This window comes from Mustela erminea, chromosome X (assembly GCF_009829155.1).
Source record: "Mustela erminea isolate mMusErm1 chromosome X, mMusErm1.Pri, whole genome shotgun sequence".
Taxonomy (NCBI): Eukaryota; Metazoa; Chordata; class Mammalia; order Carnivora; family Mustelidae; genus Mustela; species Mustela erminea.
This window is the reverse complement of record NC_045635.1, coordinates 109,299,342-109,319,805: the sequence shown is the minus strand read 5'-3', so window position 1 is coordinate 109,319,805 and position 20,464 is coordinate 109,299,342. Positions and strand designations below refer to the sequence as shown.

At 43.5% G+C, this 20,464-nt stretch overlaps 1 protein-coding gene across 2 annotated transcripts in view; it reads left to right on the top strand.

Moving 5' to 3' along the window:
* Positions 1–2,592: 2,592 nt before the first annotated feature.
* ZDHHC9 (zinc finger DHHC-type palmitoyltransferase 9) overlaps positions 2,593–20,464 on the top strand; it is a 34,204-nt gene continuing 16,332 nt past the window's right edge. Inside the window, exons 1-5 of one of the 2 annotated variants that reach the window (XM_032330281.1) lie at positions 2,593–2,810; positions 3,159–3,227; positions 4,393–4,694; positions 15,073–15,233; positions 19,475–19,633. In XM_032330281.1, coding sequence (XP_032186172.1) covers positions 4,528–4,694; positions 15,073–15,233; positions 19,475–19,633 — 487 coding nt within the window. In that variant the 5' untranslated portion in view covers positions 2,593–2,810; positions 3,159–3,227; positions 4,393–4,527. The remainder of the gene's footprint in view (positions 2,811–3,158; positions 3,228–4,392; positions 4,695–15,072; positions 15,234–19,474; positions 19,634–20,464) is intronic. The other variant, XM_032330282.1, reaches the window with a different exon arrangement.

Below are 20,464 nucleotides of genomic sequence, written 5' to 3'. Positions count from 1 at the left end.
GCTGGGGCCCCAGGGAAGTAGCTACTGCCTACGAACTAGTTGCTTATGTGTGGGCAGGGTGTCCCATGGTTCTTCCCTTTGCTCATCGATTCATTATACAAATATGTATTTATTTATAGCCACGGAGTTGGGAGAGGAGTGCAGGTCGGGTAGGCAGGGTGGTAAGGGACACACATGTGTGGGGGGAGGGCAAGGGAACATAGGAGGGTAGAAACTTGAGAAAGCAGAGCAAAAGAAAAGGGTCGTCATGAGCTGGAATGCAGGATGGGGCCTGATTTCGGGGCTCTGTTCTTGGATGCAGTACTAAATGGGTCTTTGGGTGTTTCCAGAAGAAATACGTGGAGCAACACTAGTAGGCAAGCTGTAGTCCACTGGCAGCCCTCAGACCTGCGCTTTATACCAACACATCCACAACACACACTAGCATGGGAGCCATAAATGTGGAGACAGGTATCTTTAAACAGGCACACCAAAATGTATATCACACAATGGCAGCTGATTGCAGTGGTGTTTCCAGTGCTCATCACATTAATGTTAACTCCCCTTCAAGGGAACCGGTGCTCATTTGGATACGTAAAGTCTGGGAGGTTTGTTGAGAGGAGAAGGAAAGAGAAGAGAAAAAAGAAACAAGCTCATTTTATAGTCAAAATTTAGTTGTGTGTGTGCATTAAGACTTTAAGGATTATATGAAATGATGTAACTACAGAGAAGGAAGTGCTATGGAATGTTTGTCCATATAAATCTTACTTATATTTCTTTTAGTGGTAAACACAAGTCATAACAGATAGTAATAAAACAAGCCTGACCTACACAGCCACTTAATCCCAGAGAGATGTGACCCAGAGCAGGGAGGGGCAGAGCCCAGGAATGCATTGCTGTGACACATTGATTCCAGGACTCCTTGGGCTTCACCTGTGCCTGAGATATGGACAAAGTATGTTTGGAAGCTGCAGAGATTTATTTGTGACTGTTCCATAGTCAGGGGGATGGCAGCTAGGGTAAACATGCTATGCCTAAGGGCATCTAGTGTACACAGGTTTGAGAATCCAGGGGTCTGATGGGGCTGAGGGAAGTTCCTCTCCCTTCCATACCAAGTGTGTGCAATACCAGCACCCTCCAGTATTTAAGGGGGGGGGGGAGTTGAAGACAATGATACTGATCATACAGTTTATAGGGAATAAAGCAATGATTATAATCAGCATGAGTGCTAAGGAACAATGGAAGCTTTATAAAGACATACTTTACCCTACAAATTAATTATAACACATCTCTCTCATTAGAGAATTACCTAGCGATTTTTAATCCTTTTAAATTTTTGATCGAAGGGTGGTGCCATGAAAGTGTCAAATGTAATTATCATTAAATAGCTTTTTTCTTCATATCCCGTGGGACCCAAATACTGTAAAGGAGAAATAGTTCCTGACCATGTATATGGTCCTTCAACTAACACACACAAAAACTGCCTTGGGAAGAGCTATGGCAATCTCCTCTCTATTAATTGCAAATACTCTCACCTTAGAGAAACTTGATTCAAGCTCAGAAATTGGCTAGCAACCTAGGCACTATCCCCAACCGTGTGACGGGTAAGGAGAGGCCACCTTCAGCCCTTTCTCATATTTCCCCTTGTATTTGGAAGCCAAGAGTCATACTCGTGGAAACAGACCTGATGTCTTTTAAAGTCCTCTGTATAATATTAATGCCCTTGTTCTCAACTGTTTTTTTCACTCCAATCTCGAACTTCTAAAGGATGTGGCTCACTCGGATCAGGAGCAGTAGCTCATTGTGGCAGTAGCTGCAGAGGGGGGAAGAAGAGGGACAGAATCAATGTGGTTGGTGGGTGGGGATTGTGCCTTGTATCCCCGCCCCCCTCCAATTATCATAAGCTCTCCAAAGCGAACAGTAATTTACAACCTTCTTGGAAACCTTACTTCATTACCTACCTGGAAGAATTTAAGCACTGGCAGTAGAGTTTCTCTAACTTCATCACAGTCAATTACTTGTTTTCGGTACCGCAAAATGATTCTGCGTTCCTGGGGACAGCTCTCCCTTTCAAGTTCCTTTTTATGTTTGTTGTGTTCAGGAAGCCTTAGAGATGCAGGCCAGGGTGACTGGGACAGAGGTGAGATCCCTAACTACTGAATGGGACTTGGGAGGGAGAGGACTTGTTTTTACGCTGATAAAGAGTAAAATCTGGAGTCGCGATCGATTTCAGGCACGTAGGGCGGAAGAGGCCCAGGGCAGACCGAGTATGGGGTGAGCACCAGGATCTGTGAGCCAGTGTTGCTTCAGCGTCTCACCCTGTGTGTGAGGGGAGGCTGGTAGTCCGTCCCTCCTTGTCCCTTCAGCACTACCCCTCACCTCCGTCTCTGCATAACTATATCAGTAGAAAGGGACGCTTCTCACATTGGCGCCCGGACCCCAAAGGGAGGCTCGCTGTGGCTTGGCAGGTGGGCACGAAGCCGGGAGATGGGTGGGGGAGTGGGGCGGAGGCAGCGTCGAGTGGCGTTTGGAGTAGCCAATGGTAGTTCGGGGCAGGGGTGGCAGGGGCGGAGGCACCAAGGCCGAGCAGCCAATGGCAGGCGAGCAACTACTGGAACGACCTGGTGACGTGAGGAGCGTTCCATTCGGCCAGCGGTGGGCGGTTGCCACAGCTGGTTTAGGGCCCCGACTATTGGGGCCCCTTGTCAAGAGGAGGCAGCCTCCGGGCTGGGGAGGAGAAGTCGCTGCCACCTCTGGCAGCTGACGCGGTCCCCTGGGAAGGTGCACTTCCTGCCCTCAGTTCCCGGCCGAGTTCGGTCTCCCGGGTTCAGGTAACGAGGGGTGGGGGTTGGGGTCTCCTGGGCTCGGCCGCATGGTGGGCTGCCAACCCCTCCGCTGAGCCCGGCCGCGCGGACGTAGGCAACTGCCCTTTTCAGCCGGGCTGCTGCCGCCGAGCCCCTGGCCGCGGGTGACTACACGTGGCGGGCGTGTGTGTGTGTGTACGAGCGTGTGGAGGTGGCGCGCGTCCCAACCTGCTTGGGGCGGTGGTCCGCTGCGTGGCGGAGGCAGGGCTGGCCTCCCGAGGCCGCGCCTGCCGCCCGCCCCGGACTCGGGCCTCCGGTTCCCGGCTGGTGGGCCGGTCGCTGCCTCTCGATGGATTTTGATCTTTGTTCTCCCAGGGCCCGGCTCCCTTTCCTGGTCTCTCGTCTCCCGCTGGGCCGGTTTATCTGGAGGAGATTGTTTTCCAGGTTAGTTTTACACAAAGGAAGTGTTCTCTGCACCTCTGGTGCTCCCTCCCCTTGGCCAAGCCTTCTTGCTTTCTCATTTCCCTGCTCATCTCCTGGTCTCTGTTTGGACCCTTGCCCTCTCCAGCCCAGAGTGATTTTGGGTTGGTTGTTTCTCTCAGTCAGGCGGGCTGCAGGCTTCCACCTCATTCTTGCCAGCGTGGGGCATGTGGTGTCAGTAAATAGAGGCCACAGCACCACACCTGAGAGGAGAAGGGATACAGTGGTTGAGAGAGGCTGGGCCCCTGGGGTTCAGGACGCCAAGTAGAAATGGCACTTATGAAATGTCCCAGAAAGCAAGCACCTTTATGACGTTTCTTAGCTCATGACTCTGCCATGTCCACCCACCCCCACCCCCAACCATTCCAAAACCTCTCCTGCTTAAGTCAGCCTTTCGCCTATAGGTCTGTGATGTGGTTTCATTAAGATTCCCGCAAATGTTAGGCTAGGCTGGCAAGATTGGTTCATTTCCCGAACTCAGGAGGTTGCAGAGGGTTTGATTAGGGGAAATCTGTTTTGAGTAAATACAACCTGGGTATGTGTACAGAATGTCCAGAACCTCCTAGCCCTGCCAGAGGGTGACTTGTTCCCGGGTGTGATTCATATTTGAGTGGCTAATTGAAGAAAGAAGGTGAAGTGGAGGAGGGGAGGGAATGGCTCCTTAAGGACAGAAACTCTACTATTGTTTTTAGAGTCCTCTTACTGATGATTATAGAACAGTGTGGTATATGGAAAGTGCCTTGGACTGGAAGTCAGCTTACGTGTTTTCTTGGCTTAGCTTTGCAGCTGTGTGGTCTTAACTTTACTCATTTCCAAAACAAAGTAATTGGGGTTATCACCCACAAAATCCCTTCTAGTTCCAAGGTTTTATGATGATCAGATCATCAGTATTATATTGGAAGCATAGGGATTTACTTAAGAAGATATGTTAGCCCCCTTCTTTTTTTTTTTTGAGCACCTTTAACCTTTTTTCCTTTTAGAGGACAAATGTGGATTGGAGATAAACTTTTCCCACTTCCCTACCCCTACCCTTTCAGGCAGTGCTCGTCTTTCCACCTGTGGGAAAGGAAGATTGAACTGCATTTTCTTGTTCCTGTCTCATTTTTTTTCCTTTTGTGCTTTTTCTTAGGGCTAGAAATTGGACTTTTGATGATGTTTGACCCCGCGGCAGCAATAGCAGGCATCGTGATATCAAAGCTGGGCTCAGCTTCTGTTTCTTCCCTCTTGTAATCACAAAACCCATTTTGGACCAGGAATTCCAATCATGTCTGTGATGGTGGTGAGAAAGAAGGTGACACGGAAGTGGGAGAAACTCCCAGGCAGGAACACCTTCTGCTGTGATGGGCGAGTCATGATGGCCCGGCAAAAGGGCATCTTCTATTTGACCCTCTTCCTCATCCTGGGGACATGTACACTCTTCTTCGCCTTCGAGTGAGTTTCCATTGAGTAGAGTTACCTGATGATGGTTTCTTTGGGTCTAGAGGAAGAACCTTCTTTCTGGGAAGTTTGTGGATGGTCTTTGGATGGCACTATCCTCTTAAGCTATGTCCTTAGATCATGCCAACCAAATTCATTTCTTTGTGCTTATAACAGAGTACCTGCTTCTTAAAAAGGCCAAGACCTTTGACTCCAATTTTATAGCACTGATTTGGGGTTACCCCTGGCACACTTGGGTAATAAAGGAATTTGTCTTTGTTATTCACCTCTCCTTTTCAGTGGTCTCCTTAGGTGCTTAGTGAAAGACTCCCTCTTCTCCACCCCTTTTGGGGCTGGGGCAGCCCTCATGGTCATAACTCAATACCACAAAACTGACCTATTCTGTTATTCTGGGTCCTATTTCCTTAGGGCTCAGTTCTCTGCTAGCTATTAAATTGAAAAGCCATCTGAATCGGGGACCTGCAGATCAGTTCCAGCCTCAAACTAGTTTGTACCACAAACTAGCCGCCTGTGTAGTACATATGTGCTTATTAAATGTAAGTTTCTCTCAGGATCACTCAACATAAACAACTCTGTATTTTGTGTGAGCCTGATACCAGCCTTGGAGTTATTTTTTCTTCGATGTAAAGCTATTCTAGAGCCACTATTTGAATCCTGTATCAGTCGCTGCTCTAGGGAGGTGGCCAGTTGGATTCTAGGGTACAATGGCATGACTACTGGGTGTGCTGATATACTCTAGGGATGGGAGCAATGCTAATTGGTTTAGGATTATTATGGGGAGAGCTCTGAGGAGCCAAAAGGAGTGTGTGTAGACTGTGAACCACACCTGATACGAGGCTGCTATAGTTCAATACTACAGTGACCTGGAAATGGAGCTCCCATGCTGGGGCATGGCCATAGGAGGGAAGAGGGGGCTCCTTGGCCAGCCTTTGTGGTAATTAAAATGAGCTCTGGTCTCTTGGAGCTCAATTTTGCCCTTCTTCTGTAAGGGCTCCAGGCTTTCCCAGTGCATCAAGAGTGATTTTTCAGGCTGCTTTGCCAGACTTTCTGCTCGTTGCAGCTGGCTTGAATAACAGCGAGGGGGGGCAGTTTATAACAGGGCTAGGAAAGGAAGGTCAGAGAGGCTCTTTGTCAAAGGCACTTTTGCTGCTGCTGTTGCTGCTGACTTCGTGAAGTATTTGGCAAAGTCCGGTTGGTGATGGCTTCTTAGCTGCTTTCCAGTCTGAGGTTTATGGTGGGGCGTGTGTATGTGTGTACTTGTGTGTGGTACAAATGAGCATGTGCGGTCAGGCAGGACTATGTGAAACATTAAAAAAAAAAATGTTTCCCCTCTCACCGTTCTCCCCAAGTTTTTGTTTTGTTTGTTTTTGTTTTTGCTTTTTTTCCTGCCTTGCTTCTTTTTGAAAGTGCGAAGCCGAACTCGCTATCATTCTCCCTCTCTTTCAGTCCTCCCCCTGCTGAATCACTAGCTCTTTCTGCCACCACACCCTTCCATCTTAGAGTTAAATTTTTGTGGTTGGAACCATTTGAAACAGGGATGAGATTTGTTTCCAGCCCCTGAGTGAGCTAGTAATTCTGGGCCCAGGAAACCTCTGGTTTGGCTGTCCAGGGGAACTTGAAATTTGGGGCTATTGGCGTTTGGCCCTTTCTGTATCTGGGAGCCAGACAGAATCTGATTTGAATCTGTCCCACTTAGGCCCCAGAGGCCTCTGAACAAAACTGCCTGTGGGATGAAGCTTATAATTAGCCAAGTTACTGTTTGATGGAGGCAGGTTGAGTTTTCTACCAAGATCACTTTTCCCCCAAGTTATTTCTTGTGCTTTGCCCTCAGATATGAAGGATAATGTTGTTTGTGAACTGCCTTGAGTTCCAGCAATCTGTGTGATAGAGTAAATAGTTTTAAAAGATTTTATTTATTTATTTATCGATCTATCTATCTATTTATTTATTTATTTACTGGAGAGAGAGAGAGAGAGAGAGAGAACAAGCCAGGGGAGGAGCAGAGGGAAAGGGACATGCAGACTGTGCTGAGCATGGAGCCTAGTGCAGGCCTCCATCCCACAACCCTGAGATCATGACCTGCCCTGAAATCAGGAATCCAACGCTTAACCAACTGAGCCACCCAGATAGAGTAAATATGTTTGAGGGTAGGGCTAGGGGAGGGAGAAGGGAGAAAGAAGTTAATGTGTGAGCAAAGGAGTGGAATGGGAAAGCATAAAACTGACCAAAGGGGAGAGGACACTGGTGATGAATCCTTTTAACTGAGAGTGGTGGAATCTGTTTATGCACATGTGTGTGTGTGTTTCTGTGTATGTGTGTGTGTTTGTGTGTGTGTCTCTCATGTGGAGACACACAAACACTCTGAGTGCTGGCGGCCTTATGCCTAGTTAATGACAGGCTGTGCAAAGGACACCAGCATGCCTCTGAGGCATGAAATCTCTTTCTGGTCAACCTTTTCTTTGGAATATATAATTCACTACCAACCACACAGTGGGGGATAGCATTTGGGAGGCAGAATATGGGCCCCTTTGTTAGCATTAGAATTTAAGGAGGCCTCAGGAAATCAGCTGATCTAGTCCCCTGCCTTCCGGCAGGTGAGGGCATCTGAACCACCAGTGACTGAGAGCTGTCTATTTTCATCCTCAAATTGCCTAGGAGTATAGATACCACATCCTCTGGCTGCTGCATTTTTGCCTTAAGGAAGTATAGATCTTGCCACACATCTGGACCTGCATTTTCATCATAGGGTCTTGCCTGTAGCAGGTGCTTAGGAACAAGTGCAAGTTGATTTATGGCTGCCCAGGGCACAGCTCTGGTTTGGCCAGATGGCTGGAGAAATCTGTTCAGGCATGTGGGCACCCCTTGATGAAAAACATGCAGTATTAGTAGTACCAGTGTATATTTATATATTTTGTTTTTGATTTTGCCTTTACATGTTTAGACTTCTCAAAGGAGGATCCTATAATTTTCAGCGGACAGACAGTAGGTCGAATACATAAAATGAAAGAAGGTTGTCCATCTAGGAGCTAGTTAGCTCTATATTATTAGAAGTGTTTCCAAAGATACTGGGTGGCCATCTCTCAGGGCTGCTGTCTCAAAGTGGATTCCTGCCTAGGATGGGAAATTGGGCTAGATTATCACTAAGCCTCTTGCAACTCTGAGAGTCTGATGTATAAGTTTGTCTAGAAGATTCAGATACACACATTGAAAAGGAAAGGTTGGATTTCCAGTAGGTAGCTGTATTTAAATATATTTCATATTTAAACACAATTATATCTATGGTAAATGTATTGACTTTAAAAGCAGAGTGAAAATTTTGCAGTGCTTAAAAAGAGGATTTCCTAATTTATTTTTAGGGTGAGGTATTTAGGAAATGTGAGTGAATATGCCAGTTTTAGCTTTGACCACATGAACCATTCTCGGTCTTTTCTGCCCAAACCCTGTCCAGCTTGTGTGAACACACTAAGCTTGGCCACCAGCTTGCCAGTTATGTCAGAACATTCTAGTGGAATGACACAGACAACTGTGAGGTGTCCAGCTACTCAAAGACTATTATGGTGTTAGTCAAATTCAATTTCCTGATAAAGCTTGGAGGAAGGACCAAGTGCGGTGTCTTCTGGAATTGGCTTCCTGTCTGTTTCTTTTAATTTTATGACCAGACTATAGGTGGGGTCAAGGTACCCAGACTTCTCTTGTGGCAAGAATGACTAAGTGACTCTTGACCCCTGAGGTATAAGCAGTTTGCTTCTATGCTCACCGCTTATGCCTCATTGTAGAGGAAATTGTATCAAGGCACTATCAAACCCTGTTGGACTGACCCTTGCAGGTGATTTTGATGTGTAGAGGAGTCATTGAATTATATGAACTGAAAAAAGCTTTGTAGTGGTGCTTTGTAATTGACCCACTTCTAGCCTATCCAAATTCTACCTCTCTTTCACGTCCCTTCTTGAGTCTTCCTTCCTGAAACCTTTCCAGTAATTTTTGCACATACTGCTCATCTAACACATCATCATATGACATTTCTTAGATTTCTAAATTCTATGATTATTACACTTTGAGCTCGTTCAATGCCAGGGACTATCTCCTATGTCTGTGTAGCCCTCGGTGGTGCCTTCCACCAGACCTTATGTAGAGTAGGTGGTTAATAAATGTTACTGAATTAATACGTTCTGGATACACTTAAAATATAACAGTCTTGACTCACAGAATCATAGAATGGTAGAACTGGAAGGGCCCTTGTAAACTATCTCCATCCTTTTGCAGGCGAGGAAACCAGGTGCACAGAAGAGAGGTCCCATTGTCAAGATCAGTCAGCCAGCCAGTGCCTCTGTATGACACTACCTTTCATTTCATTGTTCCCTTGAATATGGAATCCTGAAGACATTCAGATTTACTAAAGTGTGCATAGTGCCAAATGCTAAACTAGCATATTCTGGGTTCTTGCTAACTAAGGACTGTATTACCTAGTGGCATCTAGGTTATTTGGGCCTCCTCCACTCAAGCTCCTGGAAAATGAAGGTGTCTTTGTAGAAAATTAGTAGCACTCTGGCATAGCATTCTGGTAGCCTTGCAGGAACAGAGAGGCCCATCTTTAAGTGTGAGCATAGAAGGGAAACTTTGTGAGTTAGGAGGGATCATCACCTCTGTGACTACTCATAGTCCCTGCTGCCCAAATGAGAATGGTTTGGAGAAAAATTAAGCAATGTGTGCTCCCACCTCATTACTATGTGGGTGATCCTGATGAGAGGGGCATTGTGTCCCTGTGGAGAGACGGGAAAGACAATATGACAAAACAAAGTTACCAGGTTGAGGAAATACAGAGCTATGTAGACCAAAGCCAAACTGACATGGCAGAATATTGCGCTTATAGTTCCAATGTCCAGGTTCCTGAAGTTACTTAGATGAGATTGGGAAGATGAAAAAGTGACTTTGTCGTGATCTCTAATCAAGAGAACGTTTTCTGGAAAATTTTTCTGTGGAGGTTCTGCTTTGTGCTTTACCTAGCCCAGGATTCTAAGACTTGGCCAACCAAATAGCAGTTTTAGAAAGTCATAGTTGCCTCTCCTATATCAATCTGTTAAAGTAGGTAGCTAAGTTCAACTTGCTGATAAAGCATGTTCCCTGGAGAAGGGTTGGATTATGTCTTCTAAATGGTATGCTTTCCTTTCTTTATAGTTCTGTAATTCAAAATTTATCTGTGTATTTTCAGCCTTACTACCTTTTTTGGTGATAAGTTTCACACTGTTGATCTCTACTGAATACATTTCCCATCTTTTTTTTTTTTATTAAGATTTATTTCTTTATTTGAGAGAGAGAGAATGATCAGGAGGAGCAGAGGGAGAGGGAGAGAGGATCTCAAGCAGACTCCATGCTGAGTGCAGGGCCTGATGCGGGGCTCAATCCCAGGACCCTGAGATCATGATCTGAGCTGAAACCAAGAGTTGGATGCTTAACCGACTGTGACACTAGGCACCCCTCCCATCTTTTGAGAATGAGTCTTAATTGAGTATAGTGATCTTCTATTTTGGGAAAAGCAAGCACAAAGAACAGGGATTTCCCCCAGCATGCTGATATCACTTGAGATGTTTATTGAGGTAAAGAAGGGATCTCCTAAATCTTCTTCCTCAGAGACACCCGAGCTGGTATCATGTTTAAGAACAAAGGAGGCACCTTATGCCTTTGCAATAGCAAGAAGCCAGTGAATTCAGGGTAATTAGGGGGAATATTTCTGGAACGGAGCAATGGGAAGGCAAGAACCTTATGATGGTTATTACATGAGGCCAGTTAATGGAGGGCCTCGGAATAACTGGCCTGTGGGGTTCGGGGATTAGCATAATAAGCAGCAGGGAATTGTTCTATGTTTTGGGCAGGAGTACATTATAATTGAAATTTGTTATTTATTATATTTGGAATTTTGCTATTTTTGTTATAATCGAAACATGAAATTTGCTATTATCACTGCAGCTCAACAACTGCTTAGCAGGTTTGTCTGGCTAGAGATTTTGGCCCTCCTTAGTGAGAAGATGGCTCATTGCCTCAGAATTGAAAATGTCCCTGTTTGGTTAATTTTCCCCTTTGCTACTAGAGCAAAACAGACTTATGCCTCTTCCTTTGACCTTCATATAGCAGTCAAACTAGAGACTGATTTTAAATTATGTTTTCAGTGTCCAAGGAAACTTTTCCCTATCAGCAAGCTCTTGAGTGTCATCACGAGAGCCTTGAGCCAGTATAGGTGACTCTGCATGTTTACTATGCTTCCGAAGTAGGTAGTGTGTAAGAGAACAGACAACTGTCCATATCAGTGGGGACTAATAGCAAAGGCTTATTACTATTATGTGGGACAAGGGCCATAGTGGGACTCTAATCTTGAGCCCTTTCTTCTGTTCCAAGCACAGCTTTTCCTTAAAGCCACCCTTAACAGCTGCTATGGGAGCAGTTTTAAGCAGCCACCAGCTTCCCAAGAGCTCTTCTCTGACCACTTATAGTCCTTAGAGTCTGAATCACCATCCTAACCCTTGATTATTGGTCTTATCTTATTCTTCAGCTATTTCATATGTTAGTTATGTTTTTCCCAACAAAATTAACTCCTATTTTCTCTTGTTCTTCATTTGTTAGACCCATAAACACTTGTTGGCTGATTGATTGCATTGAGCTATTAGGAAGACTTGGAGGTAGAGTATTGTATAGAATACCAATCCATGCTCCCAGTCTGTGAGGCAGAGCCCTGCTATGGAATCTGTCTGGTTTCTTACCAACTCCACTCATGAACCTCTTTTGAATTTTTTCCTATCAGTTAAAGTCTGTGTCATTATCATTGTCCCTCCAGTGAACTAGCATGCTAGGGATGGGGGATGGGACATGACACACCAGCCCAGCCTGGCACTGCTAGTTACTGCTAGACAGTACCACCATGCGGCCCATAGGACATGTGGAAGTCCAGTCATGTAGTCTGGCTATGAAAGCCCGAGGCCAATCAAGAAGTTGATAGAAGGTGGCTTAAAATAATGATATTTCTTCAGGTGGCATAAAGGAAGACTTAGGGGAGACATGGTTGTGTTTATAAAATTCACAAGGGAGAAAAGCAACTTCTGAACCCTTTGGAAGGGGGAAAGCCTCTTGGTACTCTGAAGATAAAAGAGAGTTCTGTTTCAAAAAAGGATATGGATATCATTATTCCAAGAAGTGATATAAATGGAAAATACAGGGGGATTTAAAAAAAACAGTTAGCTTATATTCATGGATGACAGATCTAGTCTTCCAGTAAGACAAATTAGTGATTTAGGAGACTCCTGACTTTTCAGGTTGATATTGGGAATTGCCACCAGATTTTCACATACCCTGGTCCTGTCAGAGGCAGATCTCTAGCTTAGTGCAATTATGGGATTAATCCAAGGGGGTATTTAAAAAAAATATTATATTATATTACTTGAGAAAGAGAGGTAGTGAAAGAGAGCAGGAGAAGTGGGGAGAGAGAGAAGCAGGCTTCTTACCGCTGAGCAGGGACATGGGGCTCAATCCCAGAACCCTAGAATCATGACCTGAGACAAAGGCAGAAGCTTAACCAACTGAGCCACCCAGGCGCCCCCTAAGGGGGTATTTTTGATCATAACTATTAAAGACAGACATATATGATAAGTTGTAGTTAACAGCAGTTTTAGCTACTGGCTCTCCAAGTTTCCTCTTACTTGGAGTGGAAAGGCCTGCTGGTCCCACATCTGCCTTCCCAGCCACACCCACTCACTAGTGACAACTGACTGCCAATAGCCTCATCTCTGGAGAACAGTACAATGGGCCTGTTGTGTACTTGTTGACATACAGAGTGGATTGTTTTAGCAGGTGCAGAAGATAGTCCATGTGGAGATTACAGAGACCTTTATCCTTGATGGCATAGCATAATTCAAATCTAAGTTGTCCTTTGTCTGGTTAACAAGCAGGTGTTGGAATGAGACTTAGTTAATCTTAGGTCCTTCATGCATGGGGGCAACATTGATTGTGTGTGTGTGTGTGTGTGTGTGTGTGTGTGTGTGTGTGTGCATGTATGAGAGAAAGAGAGAGAGAGAGAGAGAGAGAGGAGAGAGAGTTCCATTTTCTCTGTATCTTTTTCCTGTAATAAAATGATTTAAAATCCCTTTGGTGGCCAATCAGATAGCTCTGATTTTTCTGTTTATTGGAGACCATACACCCAGAGCAGTTCAAGTCCTAGAGAAGTTGTTTGTTTTCAAGAGTGATCTTAGAAATAGGCAATGACTAGAAAGACGACTGTTTTCTGTTAGTGTGGTAATTTTACTTGGCTTGCTCATGAAACAGAGTCTTAATGTTTCTTCTGTATCCTCTGGGTTCCTGATAGGCAGAGGTAACTTTTGTTTCCAAATTCACTTTTTGGCTACGTGTTCTACTGAAGGTGGAACAATGGAAAAGAAGGTAATCCACAAGCTAGTGATCTGTAAGAACCTTAATTACCCTGTGTGTAGTCAGATCCTTCAGTTCTTCAAATTTTACCTCCTACCCTTAGCTTTTAGGGGAAGGAAGTAAATCATACAAAATCAGGCTATGACCGAGGATTTTGTTAAAAACAAACAGGCAAGCAAACAAAAAGCCACAAAATCATTTTGCAAGTTCACTACATATGTTCATCTTCTACTGACAAATTGCTCAGCCCAATATTATGTTGGTTCTCACCCGCCCACCCCTGCACTCGTGTGTATGGCAGGGAGGCAGGGGGAGGATCTCGTGTGGATTTCCAAAACTACAGTGAATGTACAACCTGGGGTTAAATGTTTGCTTTGGGTGGACAGCAGCTTGCTTAATCCCCATGCCGATGAGGTAAGCCTTTTTCCTTAGCTTACTTTCTCCACTCTCCCTCTGGCCCTTGCTTATCCACTTATAGTCTGCCTCCAAGAGAAGATCTCTGTATTGAAGGAAAAAATGTGCCTCAGGAGGAAAAGAATAAAAATAGGTCAGTGATAACTCTCATCACATATTCCTATTTGAAATTCAGCTGGATGCAACAAGTATTTGTGGATAGCTTCTTTGTTCCCATACTTGCATTAAGCTCTGGGAGATACAGAGCCACGATGGTAAGACGGTAACGCTAAGAGCTGACATTTACTTAACGTTTACTATGTGTCAGGTGCAGTTCTAAGCACTTTATTTATATTCATGCATTTGATGACACAGTGACCCTATGTAGTACTATTACTATCCTCATTTCACAGCTAAGGAGACTGAAGTTAATTAAGTCACCCAAGTAGGAGCTGGCAGAGCCAGATTGCAAACCCAAACATTCCTACTTCACAAACACAAGGTTTTTCCTCTTACAAAGTGCAGCTGGGGAAGACGAGGTCAATATAGTGAAAAGCAGCTAGGAAACAATACAAGGCTCTGGCAGTGAGGACTACAGCGGTAGAGAAGGGAGAGATTAGTGCAGCTTAGGCTAGGCCTCTCAGAAGAGGCAAGACTTCTCTAAATCCCAGATTCTCCAGCTATCCAATGGGTATAATAGACTTTATGTCATAGATTTAGTGTGAGAATTGAATGAGATAATGCATATAAATGGCTTTGTGCAGTGCCTGGTATATGCTGAGTGCTCAGTAAATTGTGATGGTGGCAATGATGGCATTGATACCTCTGGGACGTGAAAGATGAGTAGATCTGGGATATCCAGAGAGGAAGAGGGGTGGCTTTCTGGGTGAATTATGAGGAAAGAGGGGGAGCAAACATGATGTTGGGAAGAGGTGCTGAGGAGATAAAATTTTCTTTATCCTTTGCCTGAGGTCACTAAGTACTTACTAGAAGAGCAAATTGAGGAGAGAAGAGGATGGATGTTGCAAAGTCAGTCAGCATCCCTGAAGCTTTTCACTAGCCTTGAAGCGTGCCAGATGTACCCTCTGATGCTGGGACCCTGCTTCATGAATGGTCCTCATCTTTTCTTCCTCTTCTTTGAGCTCAGGCCTAATGCCAGATGAGTGATTATGAAAAGCTCTAGACATTCCCAGAGTGAGAGCAACCTGTGGTATTTACAAGTCCAGGCTCAGTTGCTTCCCTGACCCTAGTAGGTGTGAGCCTTTCCCAAGGCACAGAGGAAATGTGGTCCTCAGCAGGCTGACAGGAGGAATTGGACTTGGTGATGGGGGGGCGGGTCCCTGGAGACTGTCTTCTGAGGTTATAGGTGACATCAAGTAAGTGTTGAGCTCCTACTATGTGAAGAACCATATATTAGGAGTTATGGGTAGTTCAAGAGAAGAAAAAAGCACGGTCTCTTCCCTCAATGTACTGCTCACTTTATTGTGGAGACCAGATCGACATGCTGGTAACAGTTTGTGGTCAATATAGGGTGGGTATAACTAAATGTTCAATCGCCCACTTTCTTCAGATGTCGCTACCTGGCTGTCCAGCTCTCTCCTGCCATCCCTGTGTTTGCTGCCATGCTCTTCCTTTTCTCCATGGCTACACTGTTGAGGACCAGCTTCAGTGACCCTGGAGTGATCCCTCGGGCCCTACCAGATGAAGCAGCTTTCATAGAAATGGAGATAGGTGAGTGTTCTAACCAGCTGGCAAGATGCTGTGGTGACTTTAATCACTAAAGGAGTGGAATCATAATAGTAGTTGCAGACTAAGAATAATATCTAGCCTTTTCCCTGTAAGATCCTGAATCTGAGATCATGACTACCCTGTGGTTTTGGTAAGGCAGGGTTAGCAAGATTTGAAAGCCATATGCTTCATTCTTCTTGTGTTGGGTTGTGTCTCAGGAAGGGTTTGTCTTACTGCACTCTTCCTAAGAGAATGGGATTTTTTTTACCTTTGAGGGGTCATGAACTCATTTGATTTTTTTTTTTTGATGAAAGCTATAAGCCTTCTTTTCATAAAAATATTCTTATGTGTTTGATTATACATATAATTTGGGATGTAATTTCAGAGATTCACAGATCTTTTGAAGCACAGTCATGGGCCCCACCAAGAACTCCTGCTTTAAGGCAATACACAAGGTGGGAGGAGACAGCTATGATGCCAGGAACCACTGAGAATTCTAGGAAGGTAAAGGGAGCAGTTACAGGCTCATTACGGTGCAGTTTTCAGCTCAGGGTAGGTCTCTTTGGGACAGAGATAAAGTGCTACACTAGCCAGGATCCAGGGTGGCTCCACAGATTGAACCAGAAGATCCCAGGGCTAGAGGAGGGACTATCCTAGGAGCTCACACTGGGAAAGAAGGCCAGGATATCAACACTCATGGGGACTGGGAGCCTCCCAGACTCCATAGCAGTGCTTGCCTAAATTGTTTGCAAGTCCAGTAGCCAAGTAGCTTGAGTTAGTGTCCAACCTAGATAGATTAGAAGAAAGGGGCCCAGGACTTATAAGACTATTAAGACTAAAAGCAATGCCCACGGACCATCAATCTATGGTTAGCCTTTAGATTGTTAGGGTGATTGTTTTTTGATTTTTATATTACTTTAATTAAAAACACACAAACATTAAAGTTATAATAGGTATTATATTACATTTATATTTTTGAGAGAATTTACATTTGTATAATATTATCTGCCTATCCAAGAAAATACTATGTCTTTATTTTAAGATTGAATTTTATGCCCTTAAATAAAATTTTTATAGTTTTAAATTCTAGTTTCTATATTTCTTATATTGAGTTTATTCCTAATGTTTATATGCATGCTATCATCAATGAAATATTTTCTCCCATTTCCATTTGATGTTTTTTCCTCCAGTTTTATCAAGATGTAATTGACACAACATTGTGTAAGTTTAAAGTATACAATGAGTTGATTTGATACTCCTTTACAGTGCTTTGAAAGTGTCCAAGCTTTTGAATTTCTTTTGTTTGTTTTAGCTGCATTTCCCTCTAGCTTCTCAGTGAATTTCTTTTTGAAGAATTCTAGCTTGTTTTAGTTGAGCTAAGGGGGCATAGTTTGTGCACATCTGAGCTTGAACTACTTAGGGATGGGGTAAGAGTGGGAATAGTGGGGAAAAAGCAGAGGCCAGGTGTGTTGGTGCAGCTGGAGTTCAGGGGAGACCTGGTAAGGCTGGGGTAGTTAGGAGTAAGATAGGAGGAGGGAGAGTTGTGTGTGCCATCTTTTCGCCATCTGGGATTATTCTTTTATCATCATCTTTCCATTCACATATGGAGGCACTGCCTTGACTTGTCTCTTGCATCTCCCAGCAGGTGTTAGCAAGGTTAGTTCTGTTTTGCCAGATCACTGGGCCTGGAGCCCACGCTTGAGCTGTGTCACATTGTGACCTCTCCTTTTAGCATGTTTCTCTCTGTAGAAGAATACATTCTTGCCTTCATTTGTATGTTTATGTTAGCAAGTTTTTGTCAATTTGCACTCCTCCCTGTGCTGGAGGGATGGGGCAGATGTGCATGGAGGTTGGGGCAGAAGACAACATTGTGATTCCATTGCAGCATAGCGCCTCATGGGGAGGATGAACCATGAACTCTATCTCACAAGTGCCTTCATGTAAAGGCCATGCAAAGGAATATTAAGGTGGCATGCTGGTACTTACATCATTCTCTAATGAAGAGCTATCCCCATCCTTTTAAGACTTGTGGCACACTGTTATTGTTTGATTTCACAGCATCTACCCCACTCTGCAAAAAAAGGAAAAAAGTTCCATATGGCAGATATTTTTAAAATCAAAGTGAATTGAAAAATTATTCTGTTTTTAGAATTACCCTGCACATCTAGGGTGCAAGGAAACAGGCATTCTCATATGCTGCAGATGGATGGGCGTGCAAATTGATACAATCTGTCTGGGAAGCATTTTAGCAATAAGCAATATGGGCTTTAAGGATTCATACCCTTTGACCCAGTAATTCCACTTCACTTAGAGTTTAGTTAAAAGAAATAATCAGATTCATACAAATTACTGTAGAAGGATTTTCAGCATGTCATTTTTTTCTTTTTCCTTTTTTTTTTCCTTTTTAATGTGGGCCTAGCTGTTTTAATGCCGGCAACTTCATATATTACTGCTCAGACTTCAACATGCTTTTCTTTTTTTCTTTCTGTTTTAGAAATTAATTTTAATGCATATTAAATAATATATATTCTCTTTTTTAAAAAAAGATTTTCTTTATTTGAGAGAGAGAGGTGGGGAAAGGGGCAGAGGGAGAGGGAGAGAACCTCACGCTGACTCCAAGGTGAGACTGGAGCCCAACTCTCGGGGTTCAGTCTCACTACCCTGAGATCATGACCTGAGTTGACACCAAGGGTTGGATGCTCAACTGACTGGGCCACCCAGGTGCCCCAACATATGGATATATTGTTGAGAAGGGGAGGTGGAAATTGGGGTGGTGATCAGAGGGGATTTAAACTTTATCTGTAACATTTTAAGTTTTTTTCATGTAACATCATTTAAATAGTAAAAGCCCAGAGGCCATTTAAATGCCCTACAATATGGGATGGTTAAATAGATAATGGTATGTACATATGATGGAATATTATATTGCCAGTATTAATATTTTTTGGAAGAGAAATTAACAACCATGGAGAAGTGTTCACCATATAGTGTTAAGCAAAAAATAGAGGGCACAAAATTATATTTATAATGTGATCTCAAATTTTTAAAAATCATGAATGTTTATTTACCTGTTAAGGAAATACACCAAAACACATGGATATTCCTGAGTTGAGAGACTATCAATGATTTTTTTTCTTACATACATCTTCTGTTTTTTCCAAACTTTTACAATAAGCATGCATTACTCTTATTTTTAAATGATTATTTTTCTGATTCTAAGTATTACCAGCCTTTTTATGCATATATTTTATTTTTGCAAGATAATATCCTTTTATGCATGTTACATGCCTTCTAGTGTACATTTTCATTTTGCAATATATTGTGAATATTGTCCTGTGTTTTCATTCACTTGTCTACATCATTTTAAATGGTTGCATAATATTCCATCCTATGCATGCATTTACTTAGCCAGTCCCCTGTGACACTGAGGTTATTTTCAGGTTTTCACTATTAAAAGGGACTCTGTGACAAATATCCTTCCATCAACATCTTTTGTGTATCTCTTTGTAGTTTTGTTAAATTCCTAGAAACAGAATTGCTGGGTCAAAAAATATATGCCTTTAAAGTTTTGGGAGCCAATGCTTTATCCCTTACTGATTATGTATAAAAATACCTTCCCCATCCTTGCCAATCCTGGGTATTTTTATTATTTTTTTATTAAAGATTTTATTTATTTGTCAGAGAGAGAGAGAGGACACAAGCAGGGGGGAGCAGCAGGCAGAGGGAGAGGCAAGTGGAGGGAGAAGCAGGCTCCCCACTGAGCAAGGAGCGCAATGCTGGACTCAACCCCAGGACCCTGGGATCATGAACTGAGCTGAAGGCAGACACTTAACCGACTGAGCCACCCAGGCGTCCCATTTTTATTCTTTTTAATATTTGTTAATATAGTAGGAGGTAACAGCATCTTTGTGTTGATTTTTATGCCTTTGATTCTAAGTGAATTTGAATGATTTCATTTCATATGCTTTTTAGCCATTTTTATTTCTTTTATAAATGTTTTTCTTTGTAATCTGCCGAAAAAGATGAAGAAACCTCTTTTCACATGTGCAGAAAAGAATTGCATGGTATTCAGTGGAATTTGATGGGATACTTGATGATATTGACAGTGCCCTTAGGCCGTGCTAGTCTAGAAAAGACAGTGGGCCTAAGGAACTGGCGATTGCTCCCTCTGCTTTTGGAGAAGTGAGACTTTGGGGCTCAAATAATGACTGGCAGTGATATTAACTGTCTTTACTGACCTATAGAAGCTACCAATGGTGCAGTGCCCCAGGGCCAGCGACCACCTCCTCGTATCAAGAATTTCCAGATCAACAACCAGATTGTAAAGCTGAAATACTGTTATACATGCAAGATCTTCCGGCCTCCCCGGGCCTCCCATTGCAGCATCTGTGACAACTGTGTGGGTGAGTAAAACCAAAGGGGCTTTGTCTGGGGGAAAGGCTGAACTGAAGGAGAGGGTCAAGGTTATTTTTCTAGGGAAGAATCAGTAGTGGTGGGAAGATTGATTTAGATAGGAAATAAGCTAGATTTAGTTAGGAAACTTTAGGAAGCAAGGTACTGAACAGCTGTAGATCAATTGTACTTCTATAGATCATATCATAATTGAAATATCCTCTAGTCTGAAATGTATTTAAAAAACCTTTTTGATAAATGGGGAAGTAAACTTGACCTGTTTTTCAAATCCGGATTTGTTTCAAGTGGAGCCCGCCTTACCTGTGGGGAGGAGAGCTCTAGTCCACTGGAGGGCAGCATCGGGGAAGGAAGGGATATGTAAGAAGTAGTGTTCCCAAGAAGAAAGTTGCTAGCATTTATTGAGTTCCTACTATATCCCAGGCACTGTGCTAAGTGCTTTCCCTTTCTCTTATTTAAGACTCATCAGAACCCCATGTGGTGGGTATTATCCCCTTTTTACAGATGAGGAAATAGGTGATGCATCTTTGTGCCGGCTCACGTAATTAATATGATATGAAACTGGAGTAGGTCTGATTCCAAAACTGTCATTTCATCTTTCTCTGACGATGTTGCAAGGGTGGTGGGTGTGCATAGTACATGGGTCTGTGCTTCTGTCTGCATATATGTGGCTTAGTTGTAATCACTGCCTACTGTGTGTTGAACCCTGGGAAAGATCAGAAACAGGCAGTAAATATGTCTGTTCATAATGTGCAACTCCTTACCTTACCAATAAGCATACTTTTAAAAAAAGATTTTTTTTTTAATTTGAGAGAGAGAGCACA